Raw genomic sequence first — 20834 nt, 5'->3', positions numbered from 1 at the left:
TGTCAACAATAGCTCAGGGCGTTTGCTTTAATTTCCTGGTGTAGTTCTAAAGAATGTGGCCGCCTTTGAACGTAAGCGGTTGGCTGTCGTCCGACCGTGACGCCACACCTGGTTGGCGTACAGCCTCTGCTACTTGGAGTCGCCTGTTGAGCGTCGGGGACTATAGGTGGAAATACACGTGCAGAATGCGGCAGTACTGGTTTATATGCATGGGTTCCAAGGGGCGAGTCATTTTTCATTTCCGTGAGTGCCTTTTCTGACTTTCGGTGCGTTGTACTGTAAGTATTATCACGCTGTGACTGCAACTCGTTCACTAACTGTTATCCATCGAGCTGAGGACAACCGGCGGAGGGAGGTGAGTGGAGATACCGGTCAGGCACAAGTTTATTAGCTTTATAATTTATGTTCCGACTCACAGCAGCTGCTTTTTGTTTTCAGTGACGGGATGGATGGATGCCTGGTTTAGCTCATTTACTGTACCTTCTGCTAACTCTTCATTTGGACTCTTCTCATTTACCGTAGCTGTGGGTTCATACAAGACTTTTCGGTGTGGCTGTGTTTGTGTTATGAGCGACGGTTGGAAATCATTGCTAAACCCTATTGATATGGCTTTTTTAAAGCCTGATCGCGCAGAGACGGTAGCAAGAAAAAAATCTTCCGGATTTCTTAACTTGAAATATCTTCTACGGAAGTCACTTGTTTGTAGACACTATCTGAAAACGTTCCATAGGACTGGCTAGTTTTCTTGCGGTACCTTCAAATTATTAGTGCTGTTTAAGGTAAAACACACGGACAGCTCTCTATACTCTGTCATTTTTGGGTAACTGCGGTTTCGTCGTTCTGTTCGGGAAGCGTTTGTTTCAGCGAGCGTTACATTGCAAAAATCAAAGAGGAGACCGCGTACTAATTATAGATGAGGTGGCCTCGGCTATAATTGGTATCTTCTATGAAGTGACCCTGTACTCGTTGACAAAACAAAGGCATTTTAAAAATCTAAGTAAAGCTTGTCCTCTAGCCTGGCTCTAAGGATTAGTCTGACATGAGACTACGCAACGCTTTTCATATCTCCTTACTTGTCCTTACTTCTCAGTGCGTTTAAAAAAACAAAAGAGTAGGGCAGCCTGGCTATAAACCTCATTCTTATCATCTACAGTGTTTGTTTACTGCTTCCCTGTAACCTCTCTGCCCTTTCCTCTGTTTAGAACTCGGAAACAATGTAACCAAACAAGAAGAAAAAAAGATTACAGTAACAGTCGACACTGGCAGAAACTCCGTCTGAGGGAGACTGCTATGTAATGGCTGTAGGAAATATTCAGACAAGGGAAAAATTAAAGGGGGGGAAGCTGAATAAATAATAAACAGTTGCTGCAGATGGTTTCGCTCGAGTAGATTTGGGTAGTTAGGATACAGTGCCATAAAGGCTGAGCCTGCCACATGAGTTTGTCTCAAACTTTAACAGATTGCTCAGCGGGCTTGTGTTTGAAATCAGTTTTTTGCATTTAAATACATCAGTACAAATAAATTGTAGCTAAAACAATTAGTTATAGTCACACTTAGTTATAGTCACACTTAGTTATAGTCACACTGAGTGGGTTGACTGAAAGGGCTTTATGCTGTGGCCTTCAGTCACCGGATCTCAACCCAAATGGGATTTCTTACAGTGTTTAACATCACCAAAATGCCAAATCAACACTTATCTGCTGGAGGAGTGGTGTTCATCCTTTTGTGCCACATTCTAGTACTAAATACCTGTAGTCAAACTGAACTGTGTTTTTACTGTGATCAAGTAGAACTAGACCACTGACAATTAATATCTTAAAAAACATTAACATTAGAAAGAAAATTTATCAGGGTCAGTCAGCACTCTGTGTCATCACTGTTTCACATAGCCCCACAGAAAGCTCACTCATTGAACTTTCACCAAGTTCCAGCACTGGTAAAAGATGAGATAAAATGAGAAATGTACTGAATGGGACAATTTTGTTTCTTGTCCTGAACTGTAAGTGGTTCTCAATGTGCATCTCTATAGAATATGTTAAAGGGCTTTTGCAACTTGCGACACAGGGTTATTTACACCAGAGCAACAGTGTTCAGTAAACTGTATCTGATGCATACAAAGTGTATATATGAGACTCTAAGTTACAACAACACACTCAGTTCCGTGTAACCTGTGTCCAAGCCTTCTGAATCATTAACTATTGGCCGAATTATTTACAGTTGTACTGCGTCACACACCAGCATAATGGATGGAATATCACGTATGTGTTTGTGATAGGAAATGCGGATTCATTCGAAGAAGAAGAATATTGTTGTGGCAGTGCTGCTTGTCATTGGGGGATTATACTTCATTAACCATTCGGACTTCCTTCTGGCTGTAAGAACACACCTACACATAGAATATTTGAGTTATTTTTCAAACTGTGCACCTTACTTACTTGGAGGTAGACTTGTATAAGTCACCATCCCTGTAACTGCACTTGCTCTCATCTTGCTTTGCAAAGTAACAAAGATAGTGCATTGTCTCACTCATCAACGTGTATATTCTAATCAGACAATAATCATGTTGTTTGTTTTTGTTGTTGTTGTTTTGCAGGTCTTTGCAAGGTCACCTGAAATAGTTCTTAATGAGTTAACATGGCAAGCAGACAGGCCGGTTAGTATGGAGTCCTGGATTGACCAGGCAGATTATCTGAGTTTCAATGTGTCCTATCAGCTGCTTGCTGGAGTGCTACCTACTCAACAGAGTGAGTCTCCACACTTTGTTCTCATTATTATAATAAGGCTGCTGCTGCCTTTTCAAACTGTAAAAAAAAGAAAGAAATTGCAAAAAGTCACGTAGAGAAATAATGACAGCACTTTCCGGTGTTGTTCTCTAACTTATGGAAACTATGGAATGCGTTTTTTCACTGTCACTTGCATATTCCTATTTGTATGAGCAGTTGTGCCTTATTTTGTATTCAAAGGAGCTTGCAAAGAAAAGCGTCTGGACTTCTTTAAGTTGCTTGAAGACGTTTCACCTCTCATCCGAGAAGCTTCTTCAGTTCTAAGGTCAAATGGTGGGGAGTCCCAGATTTAAACCACCTCTGTTCAAAGATCTTTGAATAGAGGCGGTGGTTTACGACACCAACTCTCTGCCATCTATAATCCAGTTTTGAGTTCCCTCCCCAGACGCCTTAATGCCCACTCACATCCTGGGCCATCTGACTTCAGGAATTCGCATGATAAGGTGGGGCCAGGTTTCACAATGAACTCACCCGAAACTCTGGCTGATTGGGACCCACACCCAGTTTCACACCTTGGCTCAGGCGATTAGAGGATCATCAGGGGGTCCTTTTGTCCCTCTGTGGGGGGTTACTCCCACTGGGTTTAAATCTGGGACTCCCCACCATTTGACCCTTAGAACTGAAGAAGCTTCTCGGATGAGAGGTGAAACGTCTTCAAGCAACTTAAAGAAGTCCAGACGCTTTTCTTTGCAAGCTCCTTTGACTACGATGACCTGGATGATTGAGAACCTTCACAGACTTATTTTGTATTATTTTGGTATTTATGTCATGCATTTATTGCTTTTATTTCAATGCTAATTCTCCTTTTTTTTGTTTTACTTTTATTTACTCACAGTCTGAAGGTGTTACCATGCTGAATTTCATACCACATTATTTAATAATTGTTATCAGAAATACTTTTTAACCTCAGCTTTAGATTTGAAATGGCATAAAACCCTTCACTTTTTTTCCTTTTTCTTTCGGCTTCAGAGTATTTATCTGTTGGATTATCCTCAGTAAAGAGGAAGAAGGGCAGCTATCTGGTCCCCACATTGAAATCCATCTTCTCCCAGTCGTCTCCTGAGGAGCACTCCTTCATGGTGGTGGTAGTGCTGCTAGCAGATTTCGACGTCAGCTGGAGAGTCGACACTGTGAAGGAGATCAAATCAGCTTTTGCCTCTGAGTTGGAAAAAGGCCACCTTTTGGTCATCCATGTTCCCCAGGACTGGTACCCTCCGATTACAGGTGCAGCTCACATGCGATCACCCCTAGTGTACATATTCATTCACATACAGTTTGAATGTTTTTTTTTTCCTGTGATACAAATCTGTCTGGTTCTCTGTAGGTCTGAAGAGGAATTTCAACGATGCTCCAGAAAGGGTAACGTTCCGCTCCAAGCAGAACCTGGATTATTCCTTCCTCATCCACTACTGTGCAGGTCTTGGACGGTATTACCTCCAGCTAGAGGATGATGTGTTCTCTGCAAAAAACTTCCTCACAACCATTAAAAAGCGAGTTGAGGAGCAAGAAGGAAAGAAGTTCACCTGGGCAACGTTGGAATTCTCTGCCCTCGGCTATATTGGTAAACTCTACAAATCAGCCCATCTTCCTCTTCTGGCTCGCTTCCTCTTCATCTTTTACCAGGAAATGCCCTGTGACTGGTTGATGACTCACTTCCGAGAGGTGATGACTCAAAAGGAGACCATCCTTTTCAAACCCTCGCTGTTTCAACACATGGGAACTTTCTCCTCATTTCAAGGCACATACAATAAGCTGAAAGACAAGGATTTTGAGGAGGATGTCTATACCAATCCTTCAGCTGAAGTTTACTCTGACATGTCCACCTATCAGAAGCACTTCCCCAAGCTGGCCTGGGATGCTGGCGAAGGATTCTTCTGGGGCCGCACCCCAGAAAAAGGAAATTGCCTGACTGTAGTGTTTACTGAACCTACTGTGGTGACAGGGATATTTGTAGAAACAGGGTCAGGAGGCAAAGACATCCTGGAGTCAGGTGAGGTGGAGATGGGTCACAATGTGGTGGCCACAGACAAAGAGAAGAGTTGTACAGAGTTTGAGTCAGTGGGAACATTTGAGAATGGAAAGTTTAAAATGCAGGAGATGGATAAAAAGTACAGCTCAGCCTCTTCGTGTCTGAAGATAAAGGTCACAGCTACTCAGAAGGACTGGTTGATCATTACGAAAATCAGAATCACCACAAAGCTGACTGTACCTCATCAATAGACATAGATGTTAGTTCTTCCTGGCAGATTAAAAACTATTTTGATCAAAATCTGACAAACTGAACTTGGGACTTGTGTGCCTTGTTAAAATGTTTTATTTATCAAACATCAACTAAGTGCTCTAAGCAAATTGTCACTTTGAAGCAAGTTTGACCAAACTTTGTGATGACATGTTGTCTCTTCACAGAATCAAAGAGCTATAAGCAGACAACCAACTCCATGTGTTGTATGTATGTATGTATTGTTAATGCATTTGGGTAATTGCATTGTGTGTGAAACTGCACTCATCATTAACTCATTGTTTTAAAATGAAGACGAGAGAAAACCCATGTGCTTATTATGAAACCTATTGACTGTAGGTTGAAACCTACGGTCAATATGTAGTCAATGCTTGTGATGGCTAGCTGACATATTACTTGTTTGTCTCCCCTCACCAGTATCAGGCCTGCTATGGCCTTTCGCACCAGCAGCCTGATTCAAACCTCAGGCCAGATCTATAAATAGTGTACATCTGTCACATGTTACAACAACTACACAGAGGGGATAAAAGACGCCGGGTCCCATTTGCAGTCTGATCTTTCTGTCTTTCCTTTTTTTTTTTTTTAAATAGGAATTTTTGCTTTCTTAAATACCTCAGCTCCTTTTTCCAATAAGTACATATGTTTTTATTTAATTCTGCGGGGTGCACTATAAAGGGTAATGGGTTAACAAGGTAGGTTGAGTTTTCAATATCACAAAAGCAGTACACTGGGTTCTTTCTGTTGGCTCACAGGATTGAAAGTCTGGGTTCAAATATGCCAACTGAAAGTTTTATTTGGAGTTTATATGTTCTCCTTGTGTCTGTGTAGGTTCTCTTTGGGCACCGTAGCTTCTTCCTACAGTCCAAAGACATGCACGTTAGGTTAACTTTTGGTTGTAAATTTTCTGCAGGTGTGAATGTGAGCATGAGTCATCGACCATTTTTCTGTTGGTCTTGTGATGGACTGGTAACCAGCTCAGGTGACTCTTGGCTTCAGGCTCCCATGCCCAAATCTAAATCTGATAAACAGTTAAGAGGATGAATGGATCCCTTGACTAGATTAAATTTATATTGCACATCTAACTTGCTTCAGACCAGTTTACACTCTTTTGCATTAAACTGGGCTGATAAAAGCATGCCAAAGTATCCTTGGGTAAGATACTGAATCCTGATGTATTCATTTGATTGTGAGTGGGTGTGAATGTTACATAGAAAGCGGTTGAACACTGATGTATAAATGGGCGAATGAGACATCTTGTATAAAGTGCTCGAGTAGATAAATGCTACATAAGAACTAGTCCATTTACCTTTCCTGCATGCAGAGTTAGCCACTGTGGCAACCTGTTGTGAATAACAGAGCAGACAAAAGTAGCTATTTCTCTCTGAGAGAAAGTGTCCATCCATTAGCCACCTGTTGAACAGCATGTTTTTAACACAGCCCAACAAAGATATGCACTGAAGACACAAAGGTATGTCTTTCCACTGAAACTTGCATTCATTCAGCTAATTAGACAAATCTGTTCCACTTTTAGAATATATAACAGATAATAATCAGTGAGATTAATTTCACTTTAATTTGGCTAAAAACTAAATTTCTGCATCTACTTCTTTTTGTAGGGCAGTAATTAAAGTTTATAGTGTAAAAAGTAGATTAAAAATATTCTGTGAGAATGCCCCTCTTGCCTTTTTTTTTTTTTTTTTTTTTTTTTTTTTTTGGCACTGCCAATTTTCATTTCATGGTCACATGCCCTGCTTCTGGATTGAATTATGAAGTATCCAATCAACCCATTTCATGTAATAAATGAACACATACCCCGTCTTCTGGGAGCACCCACAGATTCCAAATTAATACAGTCTGGATTAACAAAGATGGAGGATAAACACCACAGTATTTGCCAAAAACTCTGACTTCATCCGTTCATGGTTTGATATAGTAGGAGACAAAAATGGGCTGCTTACAATTTCCCAATGATTAGCTTTATAAAACAGAACCCAGTGTATACAAGGTTTACAAATGTGACAGACTAAAACTGCAAAATGCTGCTGAACCTACCACTAACCAACAGCGTGTGTGAGAGAACAATGTATTTTATTCTTCTCCATCATTCAGTAATGCTGGAACTCATTACACTGGTCAGCTGACGGAATAATAAGAGATTCTTGATTGGAGTGTCAACTTGACAAAAAAAAAAAAATCAGATTAGAGGTAAAAGGCACAGGAGAAGTGAAGGGCTGATATAGTGGGCAGTTTGAGTGCAATCAGTAACATTTCAGGCAACACCAATAACATTTCCTTGTATTACCATTTTTTTCCTTTCCATAATTCACATGCTGAAAATGGATTCATTACAACTGGTCAACATTACTATTGTTCAGGTGTATTTATTTTTATAGGTTTCTGTCATTTTCTGATGCACTGAGAAATAAAGGACTGTTCACAGGTCTTGCTGTATCTTTCTCTGTCTCTGCTCGATGGATGCTTGTGATGGCTGGCTGACTGCTTTTGCTGACATATTTCTTGTTTGTCTCCCCTCACCAGTATCAGGCCTGATATGGTTTTTCTCCACAGCAGCCTGATTCAAAGCTGAATTCTTTTCAGCTGCAGAGCAATGGCTAGGCAGCCTGTCATTTCCTGTAGCTTGTTCTGTTGCTGCCTGTGAGCCTGCCCGGTTCTGGTTGGTAGTTCTGTCACTCCCAGTAGTGGACCAATTCTGAGAAGCTGGTCGGGCTTCAGCTGCAGCAGACTGGGTGGCATCATCCTGCAGTACTTTCAAACTGGTCTGAAAAGGATTGAAACAGAAGCTGAAACATTTAAATTCACTATACTTTTTAATGGTACTGCTGTTAAATGAAAACAAAGTGCTTTAAAAATTCTGCATTCTTTATAATGTCAGGGCCCTGTTCCAGGAAGCAGATTCAAACTCTGAGTTTAAAAACAAATTGATCAACTCTGAGTTTCTTGTTCAACCTGATTTAAACACATGCGTTAGTTGAAAAAGATCAATGTGACCAATTACCACATAGTTTGTAACGTACAGTAAATGTTCGCAGTGTAAGAAAACTAACTGACAGCATTACTGTCTACAGAATTACAGAGATGGAGTCTATAGATTTGATTCTGAGCTGATAATAAATCTGTGACGTAATCACTGTCGCTGAGAGCTGAATAACTGTGAAAGCAGTAATGTTAAGTACAAAAATAATTAAGCAAACCAATGTTTCATGAAAATTGTAGAATTCGGCAAATGAATTCTCACATCTTTGCAACTTTATTAATGAAGAACTGAATTATCATGTTAGTCACCTGGTTAAAATGCAGCAGAAGGTGAGGACTCAGAGAGAAAATCAAGTTTTCTGAGTTTGTTAAAGAAAACCTGTCATCGAACAGATTAAGTTCAAAGATTGGTAGCACTATAATCTTAAGCACAGCAACTCCACTCACAGTGAGCACCTATGCAAGGCCTAATCTCTCTAAGGTAAGAGCTCAGCTCAGGGATTGCGCATTGCCTGACCAATATTGCACCCAGTAGGCATAAAAGCAAACCCAAAATAAAAAAATCAGTTTTAAAATGTGACCGTACTCTAAAACCAACTTGGGAGGAAAATGCAAAAAAAAGGAGGAGGAAAAAACTGACAAATTCACATGTGCAGCCTGTCCTGTAGCAGGCAATACAATATATATTACATTGCACTGCATAAATATCCTTTTTTTTAACGTCAAATATATTAAATTAACATACCTCCAGCTAACTACTATGTTTGCTGCACAACTTGCTTGTGGTCTTATAAAATCACTACTAAAAACATGAAATACAGGGTGGGCCATTTATATGGATACACCGTACACTGCAAGAAACAAATAAGCTAAAGGAATTCCGTTTATAACTGTTTGCTTTTCTTTAAGAACTAGTCCTGGTAGACAACTTGTGCTTTTTAATTCTTCTTCTTTTTATTCCCTCTCAGTACTAATATTGATTTAGAAGTTTTCATAGACTTGGCTTAAACACACTAGCAGGGCTGAAGTCATCCACAGAACTGCCTTCATTCTTGGCACAGTGTTCCTACTGTAACTGTTATAGCGCAGCTGTAGTCACCAGATAATGTTAAATGCCAAAAACTGTGTGTCACACACAGAAAACTGTCATAAAGTAAGCACATCTAATCAGTAACCCCCAATATAAAGGAATACTTTTTAACATTTTTACATTCTTAACTTGCTGACATTTGCTAATGTCAGTGACCATGAGCCACGGACGGAAGTGTGACTGTAGCATTAAAAGTCTTTACTACCACTTACTATGTGCACAAGAGTAGGAAGGGGGGGGGGGGCTAGTCTTAGCTGAACTAAGGTCTGGGCACATGCTCTTTTGACTGATGTTGGATATACTAGTTTAATCAAATTCATCTTGGAGCCAGACCGATATCCACCTATTACAAATATATTTCATACTTAATAAGTCCCAATAGGTTGCAAGCAATTAGTCAGCTTTAGTTACTGATGTGCATATCAAATATATAAGGCTGGCCCTTCATTTGCACAATAACTCCAAAGTTAGAAACATCCTGTTTCAAAGAGATGCTGAAAAGATTCATGAAGTTATTACTTCCAGGCTTGACAACTCAAAGTAATTCAGCAGACTGCCATAAAGGCTCCCTGAACAAAAAGCTCCCAGTTGATTCAGAAAGCTGCAGCAACAGTTCTGACAGGGACTGGGATTAAGTAGGATTTCAGGAATGTAAAGTAATTTTACCCTTCCAAAACATAACTTTTATTCAGTGCCCTACTGGCTTTGAACCAATTCTCATACTTCAGGATGCAGAGAGCAGAAAGAGGCCCAAAGGATTTTATTCAGAACTGTGGAAGCGGAATCAGTCTCATTGCTGTCAGGGTATGATGAGGTGGAGGAAGGCCAGATATCAGAGCAAGAAGTTGAAAGCTAAGAGGAAGACATATCATCTTTTGAAGAGCCTGAGCAGGGACAGTGTGACAGATGTACCATCTGTAATATTAAGAACTGTTTAATGTAGGACTCTGAAGCTTTTAGCCATTATTATAGCTAGAAGGGGGAATAAGAACCCTTTCAGTGTCAAAGGTTTGTGGAAACCAAGTGTGATGTGCAGACACTTGGAGACAAGATCATCTTAAATAAAAGCGGGTGGTTTATTAGATTGAACTTCCAAGAACAAAAACTGAGCATGAAAATACAAAAGAAACTAAAAACCTTGGATTACACAACCTAAACTGGGAAAATACTCAGAGGTACAAGGGGCTAGATAACACTGAGGGAAACTGAACAGATAAACAAAGGGAGACTGACACAACACATACACAATATATACACAGGAGGATGAGTAGGGGAGGGCTGGGAAAAACAACAGGGACAAATTAGACAGAGGAAGCAAAACGGAACATTTAGCACGCAAGACAAGGGACTATCAAAATAAAACAGGAAAGATAAGCACACAGGATTAAGACACACAAGCCTGACAAAAGCATCAGAAACATGATAGCCTTAACATGGAAGGTACTAAAGGATGAAACCCAGAGATGAGACAAAGGGAAGAGTAAGTTCACAATTAAGCCTAAAGTTATTTATGACTAAACTGGAGACCTCAAAGCCCACTTCTCCAAATCAAAACAATAATGAATGAAATTATTCATTCATTATTGTCAACCCCAAACCATGATATTCAGTTGAATTCTCATGAAACATTCTGGAGCAAAACATTCTTCAGCATATCTGTGGTTACTGAATGGCTCAGATAACCTAGGATCAGAATTTAGTCTTTTCAAGTTATAATAGTTATTATTTAATAGTTAGAAGTTATATTGTCTTGTAACTGATAAACAGGAAAATAATAAAGCCCTGTGGAAAGTCAGGGCTTTATTCTGCTCTTAAAGCCACTTAAACATAATGCAACAAGGCTGCCATGGAAAAATGATTCCCTTCACAGGCTAGTGTCCTGCATGGAAACTGAGAAACCAAATCCCACAATTTCAAAGCCCCAGCTTACACAATACTTCTTATCCATAATAGCTTTGCCTGTTGTCATTTTTCCCTTTCGCGGGTTCCCCAAAAGCTGGTATATGTCCTCTGTGTTAGCTTTCACCTTCTTGCTCTATTGTCTGGCATGCCTCCACCTCATCTGCTGTAGGGCTGCAAGGATTCGTCGCCATAATCGCTGTCGTCGAATATATAAAATTTGTTGACACAGAATTTTATTGTTAGAATAGAATAGAATAGAATTCAACTTTATTGTCATTGCACATGCACAGGCACAGGGCAACGACATGCAGTTTGCATCCATCCAGAAGTGCTTTAGCCGTGATATAGATATATTACTATATATATTAGCAATAATATAGATATGTAAGTATATTACAGAAATGGGTCTATTATGGTATGTTATAATGTACACGGTATGAAGTATGTTATGAATATTCTATAACTATAAGTATGTAGTGAGTACAAGCTATGTACAGGCTATGAACAGGATATAAATATAAAAAACTATACAGAAATCTGAGATCTACTGCTATACAAAAATGTGAACTATGCAAGTTATAAACAGTTGTAGGATTAAAAATTATCGTATGTACAGAATGATTATTTACACAGAGCTATACAGTAGTGCAGTTAAGATAAGTGAGGTATGTGGATAATTTCTACAGAGGCTATATAAAGTGCTAGTGGTTGTGAGTGGTGGTTCAGTCCATGTTATTATTGTGTGTTTGAGGGTACAGTTGTCCATTGTGTGTGTGTGTAGGTGGTTGTGGGTGTGTGTATGTTCAGTCCATGAGTTTAACGTGGGTCAGATGTCAGGAGGCAGAGTTCAGGAGTCTGACAGCTGTGGGGAAGAAGCTGTTCCGGTACCTGGTGGTCTTAGTCCGGAGGCTCCTGTAGCGCCTCCCAGAGGGCAGGAGGGTGAAGAGTCCATGTGATGGGTGACTGGGGTCTTTGATGATTTTCCCAGCCCTTTTCAGACACCGCTTCCTGTAGATGTTCTTTATGGTCGGAAGTGGTGCTCCGGCGATGCGCTGGGCAGTTTTCACGACCCTCTGCAACGCCTTCCGGTCCGAGGCAGAGCAGTTCCCGTACCAGACTGTTATACAGTTGGTCAGGATGCTCTCGATGGTGCAGCGATAGAAGTTCACCAGGATGTCTGAGGACAGGTAGTTCTTCCTCAGAGTCCTCAAGAAGAAGAGGCGCTGCTGAGCCTTCTTGACCAGCTTGGAGCTTGGTGTCATCTGCAAACTTAATGATGGTGTTGGAACCATCAGCAGGTCTGCAGTCGTGGGTGAAGAGGGAGTAGAGGAAAGGGCTCATCACACAGCCTTGTGGTACACCGGTGTTCATTGTGATTGATGATGAGCAGCGGTTATCCAGCCGGACATGTTGGGGGCGGTTGGTCAGGAAGTCCAGTAACCATTTGCAGATGAGGGAACTAATGCCCAGGTCTGTCAGTTTCCTGATGAATTGTGAGGGGTGGATTGTATTGAATGCTGAACTTAAGTCTATAAACAGCATTCTGGCTGTTCTGTGTTGTTGTTGTCCAGGTGTGAGAGGACAGAGTGCAGTGTGATGGAGACTGCATCCTCTGTGCTCCTGTTCTGGCGGTATGCGAATTGGTGGGGGTCCAGGGTGGGGGGGAGACAGGATTTGAAGTGTGCTAGCTCTAAGCACTTAGCGATGATGGGGGTGAGTGCTACTGGGCGGTAGTCATTGAGGCAAGATGGGTTGGAGTTTTTGGGTATCGTGACGATGGAGGTGGATTTGAAGCAGGCCGGTACCACAGCGTGGGCCAAGGACAGATTGAATATGTCTGTGAGCACTCCTGCAAGCTCCCCAGAACACGCTCTGAGAACACGCCCGGGGATGCCATCAGGACCTGCAGCCTTGTGGACATTGATCCTGCTCAGCACCGCTCCTACATTGGTGGGGGAGAGAGTCAAAGGTTGGTGGTCTGGCATCATGTCTGTTTTGGTTGTGGTTGTGGGGTTCCCTCGCTCAAAACGAGCATAAAAGTTGTTGAGCTCATTGAGGAAGGAGACATCAGAGGATGCGGGGAGGGTTTGGTGGTCCTGTAGTCTGTAATGGTCTGGAGTCCTTGCCACATGCGTCAGGGGTTGGAGTTGGAGAAGTGTTCTTCTACCTTCTTTTTGTAATGGTGTTTGGCTTTTTTGATGCCCTTCTTTAGATTAGCCCTGGCTGTACTGTAGGCGTGTGCATCTCCTGACCTAAAGGCAGTGTTGTGGGCCTTCAGGAGGAGACGAACATCCCGGTTCATCCAAGGCTTCTGGTTGGGCTAAAAAACACTAAAGCCATTTGAGAAGCTCATGCACCTTTCAAATGGCTGAAGTCATGATAGAGAGCATCTTTAGCATAGTTATCAACAGCTGGGAACATCATCTCAAAGATAAGAGCAAGCCTCACTCCAGAGCATGTTCACTACAATCGGAAATTAATGAACTGAATCATCTCTAAACTCGAAAATAAAATCTTTTTAAATTAATTTGAAACTTTATGCTGTCACGGTCCTGGGCCATGTTGGCCCAGTATTCTTAGTTCTCATGTATCTTTGTATTCAGTTCCCTGTTTAGGCTCTGTTTCCTGAGTTGCCCTGTTGTGTTGTTTCCTGAGTGCTTTCCCTTTATGACTCTCACCCCCTGTGTGCCCCTCTGTGTATTCATGAGCCCTTGTCCCCTTTCGTGTTTATTCCGTGTCTCCCCTGCCCGTTATGTTGGTGTTCTACTCGTGCTCTCTCTCCTCCTGTCTGAACCTCTGTACTTCCTGTTTCGCCTCGCCCGTCTCCCCGCCAGTGTTGTGTTCACTCCTGCCATGTCTCGTGATTATTATCAGTGTCACCTGTGTTCCCCATGTGCTCCCACTCCGCTCGTTAACCCTTGGTGTATTTATGTCTGCGTCTCCCTCAGTGCTGTGTCGCGTTCTCCCTCATGTTGTGTGGATCTTCCTGTGTCTACCTGCGAGTGTTAGTTTACTTTTCCCAGTTTAGTTTTGTATTTCCTGTGTTCTGCCGTGCCAGCATTAAAGCTGTGTTTCTCGAGTTCATCCCCGTGTCTGTGAGTTTTGCATTTGGGTCCTCCTCCTGCTTGCCACACAGCGATCCATGACAGAAGAACGCGACCAGTAATGGACCCAGCAAACTCCGTTCGGAACCGGCAGCGTGCAAACTCCGCCTTCCCTAGCGAGAGGAGAAGGCAGGAGGCTCGGCACGCCCGGGAGCACGAGTCTGCCTTTCATGGGACTCGATGGGCGCTAGGTGGGCCGCGCAGCGTCCAAATGGCAAAGGCTGCTGCTTTTTCCCCACACCGCCCCACGGTAAGAAGAGTTGGAGGAGTCAGCCTATCGCCTGCCACAACTCCTCCGGCCTTTTCGACTTCTGGTTCGCCTCTCCGGTCACCGCCCACGTCCCGCGCAAAGAAGAGGGTTACTCGGCGGTCGGGGAGTGGTTTTGAGCCGTCGACAAACGACCTTACTCCCCTGCAGGCTTTTGCGCTCTACCTGGGACTTCCGCGCTCAGAGCTGCACAAGCTCCCTGTTTCTCCGGCGCAGCCCGGTTCGTCATCGGCTCAGCCAGCCGACATCACCGAAGTGCCTGCACCCACTGCCTCGGTAACTCATGGCACAGTTCCCGGGGAAACACGACGCTCACGCCGTCGCCACGCTAAAGCTACTCCTCATACTGTTTCTACGTTCGCCTCCGCTTCTATTACGCACGAGACTGACTTCATCACCCCTCTAGAGACTGCTGTTCATGCTAAATTAAAGAATCCTGGCACTGTAAGCCCCGTGCGCGTCATCCCTGAGGCCATTAACTCCGTGTCTGGGAAGTCTGGGTCTGTTAATTCTGGTCCTGCAGTGCCTACCCTCACGCCCGTGTTTGAGAGCGACTATGTTTCCTGTGCTCCTCCCAGGTCAGCAGCAATTAACTCACAGACAGATTATTTCACCGTAGAGAAGCAAAAGACCGTTTTTGAGCCGCATACTTGTGAACAGCACTGTGAAGTTAACAGTGTCTCCACTCCTGGACTATGCTGCTCCCCAACCTGTACATTTAGAAACGGTCTGTGTGAATGCTCCTGTGTCCATAATGGATCCCTTTGTGCCCGGTATTACAGACTCTGACTCTGCTAAACCTGGATCTTCCTGTGCAATGACTGTTTTAGGGACTGCTACACCTAACATGGACAGCTTAAGGCCTACAGAGTCGCTGGGAGTGGCCCGCCATGAATCTCTGTTCGCTAACACTGTTTCTAGTTCCACTAACTCCGTTTTCCCTGTGTCTGTTTCTGCTCCTGAGCTCAGCTCTCCCGCTTCAGTTTCTGTAACCAAGGCAGCGTGGGCCCAGCCTCCCCTAGCTCCCGTATCAGTTCTTCGGGAGAGGGTAGCTGAGGTCCAGCTGGTCCCTGCTTCTGTTCCCAGACTGGCAGAGGCTCCTATCATCCCGGCACCTGTACCTGCTCCTCGGGTGGGGTTGATGGACACCCAGACTTTGCCTGCTCCTGTTCCGGTTCCCCGGGTGAGGTCAGCTGCGACCCTGCCGCCTCCTGCACCCGTCTCAGTTCCTCGGGTGGGAGCGACAGAGGTCCAGCTTGCTCCTGCACCTACACCGGCCCCCAGGGTAAAGGCAGCCAGAGCCCAGCTCGTCCCTGCACCCGTATCTGTTTCTCGGGTGGGGATGGCTGGTGTTCGGCCAGGCCTAGCACCTGTTCCTGTTCCCAGAAGGAGAGCAACCCAGAGTCAGACACCTGTTCAACCACAAGCGCAACTACCACTTCAACTAGCATTACTATCCATAACACAGTCTGTAGCTCAGTTGTTAACACAGATTCTTGTTTTGTCACCAGTCCAGACTTTAGCACAGTTAGCAGCGCCGTCTCCTGTTCAGTCATCGGTTCTACTACCTGCTGTCCCGCCATCACTGCAACGTGCACCCCTGTCTTTAGCGCAGTCAGTAGCTCAGGTCATAGCACAGGTTCCTGTTTTGTTACCAGCTCAGTCTCTAGCGCAGCCATTAGCTCCTCAGTCTGCTCAGTCATCCGCTCCGTTACCGCTCCAGTCCTTTGCTTCATTGCCTGTTCGTTTGTCAGCTCAGTTATTGACTCTGTCACCAGCTCAGTGCTTAGCCCAGCAACCCGTTCAGTCACTGTCCACCTCAGCTGGAAGCCTTTGTGAGCCTTCTTTGCCAGCTGAGGATTACGCGGTGCTGACACACTTTGAACTGACTGTTTGCCCTGCACAGCCCCAGCCATTGCATCCTAAGCCGACTGCGTGCCCTGTGCCGCCACAGTCAGCGCCCGCGGTGCCAAAGGTCCCCGCACCCGCTGGCTCTGCATCAGTTTCCGCTGGAGGGTCCGAGGGGCCCGTTCAGCTGCCACCTGCGCCCGCCTCGCCCAGCCCCGTCTTCGCCTGGTCCGGCCTCTGCAGCTCTGCCTGGTCCGGCCCCGTCTTCGCCTGGTCCGGCCTCTGCAGCTTCGCCTGGTCCGGCCCTGTCTTTGCCTGGTCCGGCTTCATCAGAATCTGCATCCTCGCCTGGTCCGGCCTCCGCCTCAGCTTCGCCCGGTCCGGCTCTAGCATCTGCTTCAGCCTTGTCTTTGCCTGGTCCAGCTCCAGCTCCAGCATCTGCTCCCGCTTCGCCTGGTCCGGCCCCCGCTTCGCCTGGTCCGGCCCCCGCTTCGCCTGGTCCGGCCCCCGCTTCGCCTGTGGCTGCCACGCCACCGTCTGGTCCTGCCTCGTCCGGTCCTGTGCCCACCGGGCCTCGGCCACCACGCCTGACGCCGGAGTGCCGCCGTTGCCTTCCGCACGGTCGGCCTCCTGAACTGCTCTATCATCTCCTTGGCCGCCGCCTTCTTCTACGCGGCCGGCCTCCGGACCAGCTCTGTCACCTGTGCCACCCGTCTGGTCGGCCCCCCGACCGTGTGACCCGTGAACTTTTGTGCCTGTGGGCCCTGGGTCGGCCTCCTGACATTTATTATGGACTAGTGTCTTGTGCTCCTGTGTTTTCTGTTGGTGGTTTTGTTTCCTGTTCTGGTCCCTCCGTCCTGGTCCCCCGCCTCCCGCCCTGGGTGGGTTGTTTTCTGTTTTTCTTGTTTTTGTTCGCGGGTTGGGGCTGTCGGGTGCCAGCCCTTGCGGGGGGGGGGGGTCATGGGCCATGTTGGCCCAGTATTTTTAATTCTCATGTATCTTTGTATTCAGTTCCCTGTTTAGGCTCTGTTTCCTGAGTTGCCCTGTTGTGGTGTTTCCTGAGTGCTTTCCCTTTATGACTCTCACCCCCTGTGTGCCCCTCTGTGTATTCATGAGCCCTCGTCCCCTTTCGTGTTTATTCCGTGTCTCCCCTGCCCGTTATGTTGGTGTTCTACTCGTGCTCTCTCTCCTCCTGTCTGAACCTCTGTACTTCCTGTTTCGCTTCGCCCGTCTCCCCGCCAGTGTTGTGTTCACTCCTGCCATGTCTCGTGATTATTATCAGTGTCACCTGTGTTCCCCATGTGCTCCCACTCCGCTCGTTAACCCTTGGTGTATTTATGTCTGCGTCTCCCTCAGTGCTGTGTCGCGTTCTCCCTCATGTTGTGTGGATCTTCCTGTGTCTACCTGCGAGTGTTAGTTTACTTTTCCCAGTTTAGTTTTGTATTTCCTGTGTTCTGCCGTGCCAGCATTAAAGCTGTGTTTCTCGAGTTCATCCCCGTGTCTGAGTTTTGCATTTGGGTCCTCCTCCTGCTTGCCACACAGCGATCCATGACATATTCGAACTTGTGGACAGAAGCCATTTTAGTTTCCTGTTTGCACATCATTAATTTTGTTTAAATACTACTTGCACTTAAATTTGTATTACTTAATATTTTCATTTATTTCATTTTTATTCTGACGGTCTTATGTTAAAAATAAATCAGATTTTTTTCAAATTCAAATGTTTTCTGGGTCAGGAGATAACAGGGTGAAATTCATGGGTGGGCAGACTTGAGCAGGTGAGGCACTAAAGCCAGAACATGAGGTCTGCCCACAGGAAGCGGACATAAGAGTTGCTGAAATAATAGTTGACTAATCGACTAATAGAAGAAAAATTAGGCAGATTAGTCGACTATCAAAATAATTGTTAGTTGCAGCCCTAATCATCTGACTGCTCTAAGTATGACTCCAGTTCTGAGGAAAACCCTCTCTGCCTCGCTCACCTATCATCATTATTCTGCGATCAAATAAAACCTGATTTCCACTTCAAGGGACAGAAGATAATAAATAAGTAAATGAAAAATGTGAAACAAAATAATGACACAACATGTTTCTTTGAAAAACAGAACCAAAATTATCTAAAAAATAAAAATAAAAATTCCTCATGGGTGTTAGATTGCCTTTGTCCGTCCCAAGTGAGCCCCCAGTCAAGTTTCTAAAAAGGTCCTCTCCACCGGGGTCGGCCCTCCAAAGCACTCTCTGCCTTACAGCCGGTCCCTATGGCTCATCTGTCTTACCAGGCAGACCCTTAGAACTACCCCTTTGTTTTCCGTACTCTTGGGTTCCTTATTGTTTTTCTTTGGTCCTCTACCTCTTCTGTTTTGGTCCAGAGTGACCAGAGAGACCTTTAAATGTCAACAACGCTCTGAGGCAACCTGAAGCCAGCTAATTTCCATCCTCTCACCACATGGAAACAAGACAGTAGCTCCGGTTACTTACAACCTATTTGTATATTCCTCCTCTCCAAGAAGATATTATTTGGAGTGGTATAGTTATGGTCTTTCAAAGATAAGCATGGCCTCCCTTTAGCTTTAAAGACATAATCTGAACAGTGTCTTTTATATACAGAAGATATTAGGAGCATCTAGAAAGTTTTTCTATTTGATGACACACTAAATACATTTTTAAGGATATGATGTAACATCTGAACAAAAATCTGACTCAATCAGATACCCTGTAAAATGTGATTGTTGTGTGTGTGTGTGTGTGTGTGTGTGTGCAAGATCAGAACTGCTTGTTCAACTTCTTACTATCGCTGTGGAAAGATTCAGATACAAGTATCAGAACACGTTTCATGAAGAACAATCAGTTCTAAGCAAGGAAAAGATCATCATGCAGCATTCTATCACAAATAAACTTATATCATTAAAAGCTTATACTGACTAAACAAATACAATTTTCTATTGACATTGTGTGTTTTTGAAGGGATGCCAAATGCTAACATTTTTCTGTAAAGAAAATTTACCTTGCCTATGGGCATAAATAAAGTTACCTTGACCTTGACTTGTGGAAAGTAATATGTACCTACAATTTTCCAACCATAACTATAACAAGTCTTCACTACTCATTTCTTTATATTTTGTTTCCTGGAGCCAGATTTTCTTGCAATTTTTAAAGTGGTCTTGAGAAATAGTGTTCCAGGCTTTCTGAAGATTTTTTAAACTTTTACTTTAGATATTGGTTTCTTTTTCACTCATTTTCCATCCAGTCTTTTTACCTGACTGTTTTCAGAGGAATGTTCTTTTTGTGGTCATTTGTTAAGCTACTGAACAATGAATATATCATGGAATATCATAGAATCCTATGAAAATTGTCTCTTTCACATGAGTGTAGTTGCTGATGAAAGCATTCACAGCAATATGCTTTCTCTGTACTCATCATAGTGAATCAGTAATGTTTGTACCAAAGCATGTAGTTAAAAATAAAGATAGTCTTCGCTGAAACCTGCTCAGGCAGTCTCAAGATTCAGCTCAAACATTACATTTACTTGGAAAGATGAAGCAGTACTCAGCAACTTTTTTTGGGTAAGTCATATGACTGACAAACACACTGTGAAAACAGCACAGAGTTTGTGAAAACATCAGTCTGGATGGAAAAATTCCAGACTCAACACCACACCAGGTTGTTGTGTTTGTGTGGCTCTAACCTGCTCGCCAGTTTCCTTCTGCCTATTTGTGCTTTTGCTGCCTCTGTGTGGCTGAGACATGTCAGCGTTCTTTGGGTACCGTCCCCATGATTTGAGCCTGTTGAGGCCCTCCACAGAGCGGGCGGTAGGGTTGATTCGCTGGCCTGGGATGCGAGCAGGTAGATCCCAGGTGCCTTTAAAGTCAGGCCATGCAAGGCCTCTCTGTAGCAACACACACGCAGTGAGGGAGTGAAGTCATATATTCACAGTGAAAAACGTCACTTCCAGTGAAGAGGGGAAAGAAGAAAGATGTGATCTCACCTTCCCCACTCCTGGGAGCAGGTGTCCTCTATCATCAGCGATGAAGGTGGTACGGCCCACCTGTGCACTAGGTCTCTGCAAATACCCACACATAGAGGGAGATAAAATCTTTGTAAAAATCTATTTTTGCACAAATTTGTTTAAATCTAACACGAAATGGAAATGATCAAGAGTTGAAAACTTCCTATACCTCTTTGAAGTGCTTAGTCTCACACCAGTTCTGCAGCCTGTGCGGTTTAAAGGCGCTGTCATACTGTGAATAGAAGTTTTAAAAACGCATAAACAGAGAAGTAAAATGTGTAATGTTTAGAGTTTTTATTGGCGTTGTTATTTAGATTACCTGGTTTGCCGAATAGCTGGAAGACATTGCTGGATCTGTAAGTTACGGTTTCCTAATCTGTTAAATTGTTGACTCGTTGCTTAGCAATATAGACAAACAGACTTCTCCCTACAACAGCTTATTTGAAAAGAGTTACAAACTATGGCCTGAAAAAACCCCTCATATGAATCAGTTTGTACAGTTTATTTATTTTTTGTTTGTGTTTTTTTGTTGTTGTTCATACATGTTTTATCAGTACTATCTGATTCCGTGTTTGTAATGATTAATTTACAAGTTGTTTT

The 20834-nt window shown here is 43.9% G+C and overlaps 2 protein-coding genes across 5 annotated transcripts; one reads left to right on the top strand and one right to left on the bottom strand.

The window, feature by feature from the left end:
• Window positions 1–103: 103 nt before the first annotated feature.
• LOC146681381 (alpha-1,3-mannosyl-glycoprotein 4-beta-N-acetylglucosaminyltransferase C) lies at window positions 104–7464 on the top strand. 4 transcript variants are annotated; one of them, XM_085448316.1, is made up of 5 exons: window positions 104–524; window positions 2276–2374; window positions 2594–2744; window positions 3753–4007; window positions 4108–7464. In XM_085448316.1, the coding sequence occupies exons 1-5, from the start codon at window positions 450–452 to the stop codon at window positions 5001–5003; spliced, it is 1476 nt and encodes a 491-aa protein (XP_085304442.1). In that variant the 5' UTR covers window positions 104–449; the 3' UTR covers window positions 5004–7464. The 4 variants fall into 4 exon arrangements, with proteins under 4 accessions (XP_085304442.1, XP_085304439.1, XP_085304438.1 ...); XM_085448313.1 differs by having other exon boundaries at window positions 105–243; XM_085448312.1 differs by having other exon boundaries at window positions 105–355.
• Window positions 7388–20683, bottom strand: cfap126 (cilia and flagella associated protein 126). Its single transcript, XM_085448317.1, has 5 exons — window positions 20554–20683; window positions 20404–20466; window positions 20214–20288; window positions 19914–20114; window positions 7388–7801 (listed from the first exon to the last, which is right to left on the bottom strand). Exons 1-5 carry the CDS (start codon window positions 20578–20580, stop codon window positions 7457–7459), a joined length of 711 nt encoding a protein of 236 aa, XP_085304443.1. The 5' UTR covers window positions 20581–20683; the 3' UTR covers window positions 7388–7456.
• Between the last annotated feature and the right edge of the window lie 151 nt (window positions 20684–20834).

Source organism: Copadichromis virginalis, linkage group LG23 (assembly GCF_057382275.1).
Source record: "Copadichromis virginalis isolate Kocher_CV1m ecotype Utaka linkage group LG23, C_Virginalis_male_GT1.1, whole genome shotgun sequence".
Taxonomy (NCBI): Eukaryota; Metazoa; Chordata; class Actinopteri; order Cichliformes; family Cichlidae; genus Copadichromis; species Copadichromis virginalis.
This window is presented reverse-complemented; position numbering and strand designations above follow the sequence as displayed.

Excerpts from the sequence above, each read along its gene's own strand:
- LOC146681381 (XM_085448316.1), top strand. The coding sequence starts at position 450 with ATGGATGCCTGGTTTAGCTCATTTACTGTACCTTCTGCTAACTCTTCA. Across the intron at positions 525-2,275 it reads TCTTCTCATTTACCGTAGCT|GAAATGCGGATTCATTCGAA; the intron begins GTGGGTTCATAC and ends TGTTTGTGATAG. Across the intron at positions 2,745-3,752 it reads AGTGCTACCTACTCAACAGA|AGTATTTATCTGTTGGATTA; the intron begins GTGAGTCTCCAC and ends TTTCGGCTTCAG.
- cfap126 (XM_085448317.1), bottom strand. The coding sequence starts at position 20,580 with ATGTCTTCCAGCTATTCGGCAAACCAG. Across the intron at positions 20,289-20,403 it reads AGACTAAGCACTTCAAAGAG|AGACCTAGTGCACAGGTGGG; the intron begins GTATAGGAAGTT and ends GGGTATTTGCAG. Across the intron at positions 7,802-19,913 it reads AGAAGGAAACTGGCGAGCAG|ACCAGTTTGAAAGTACTGCA; the intron begins GTTAGAGCCACA and ends AATCCTTTTCAG.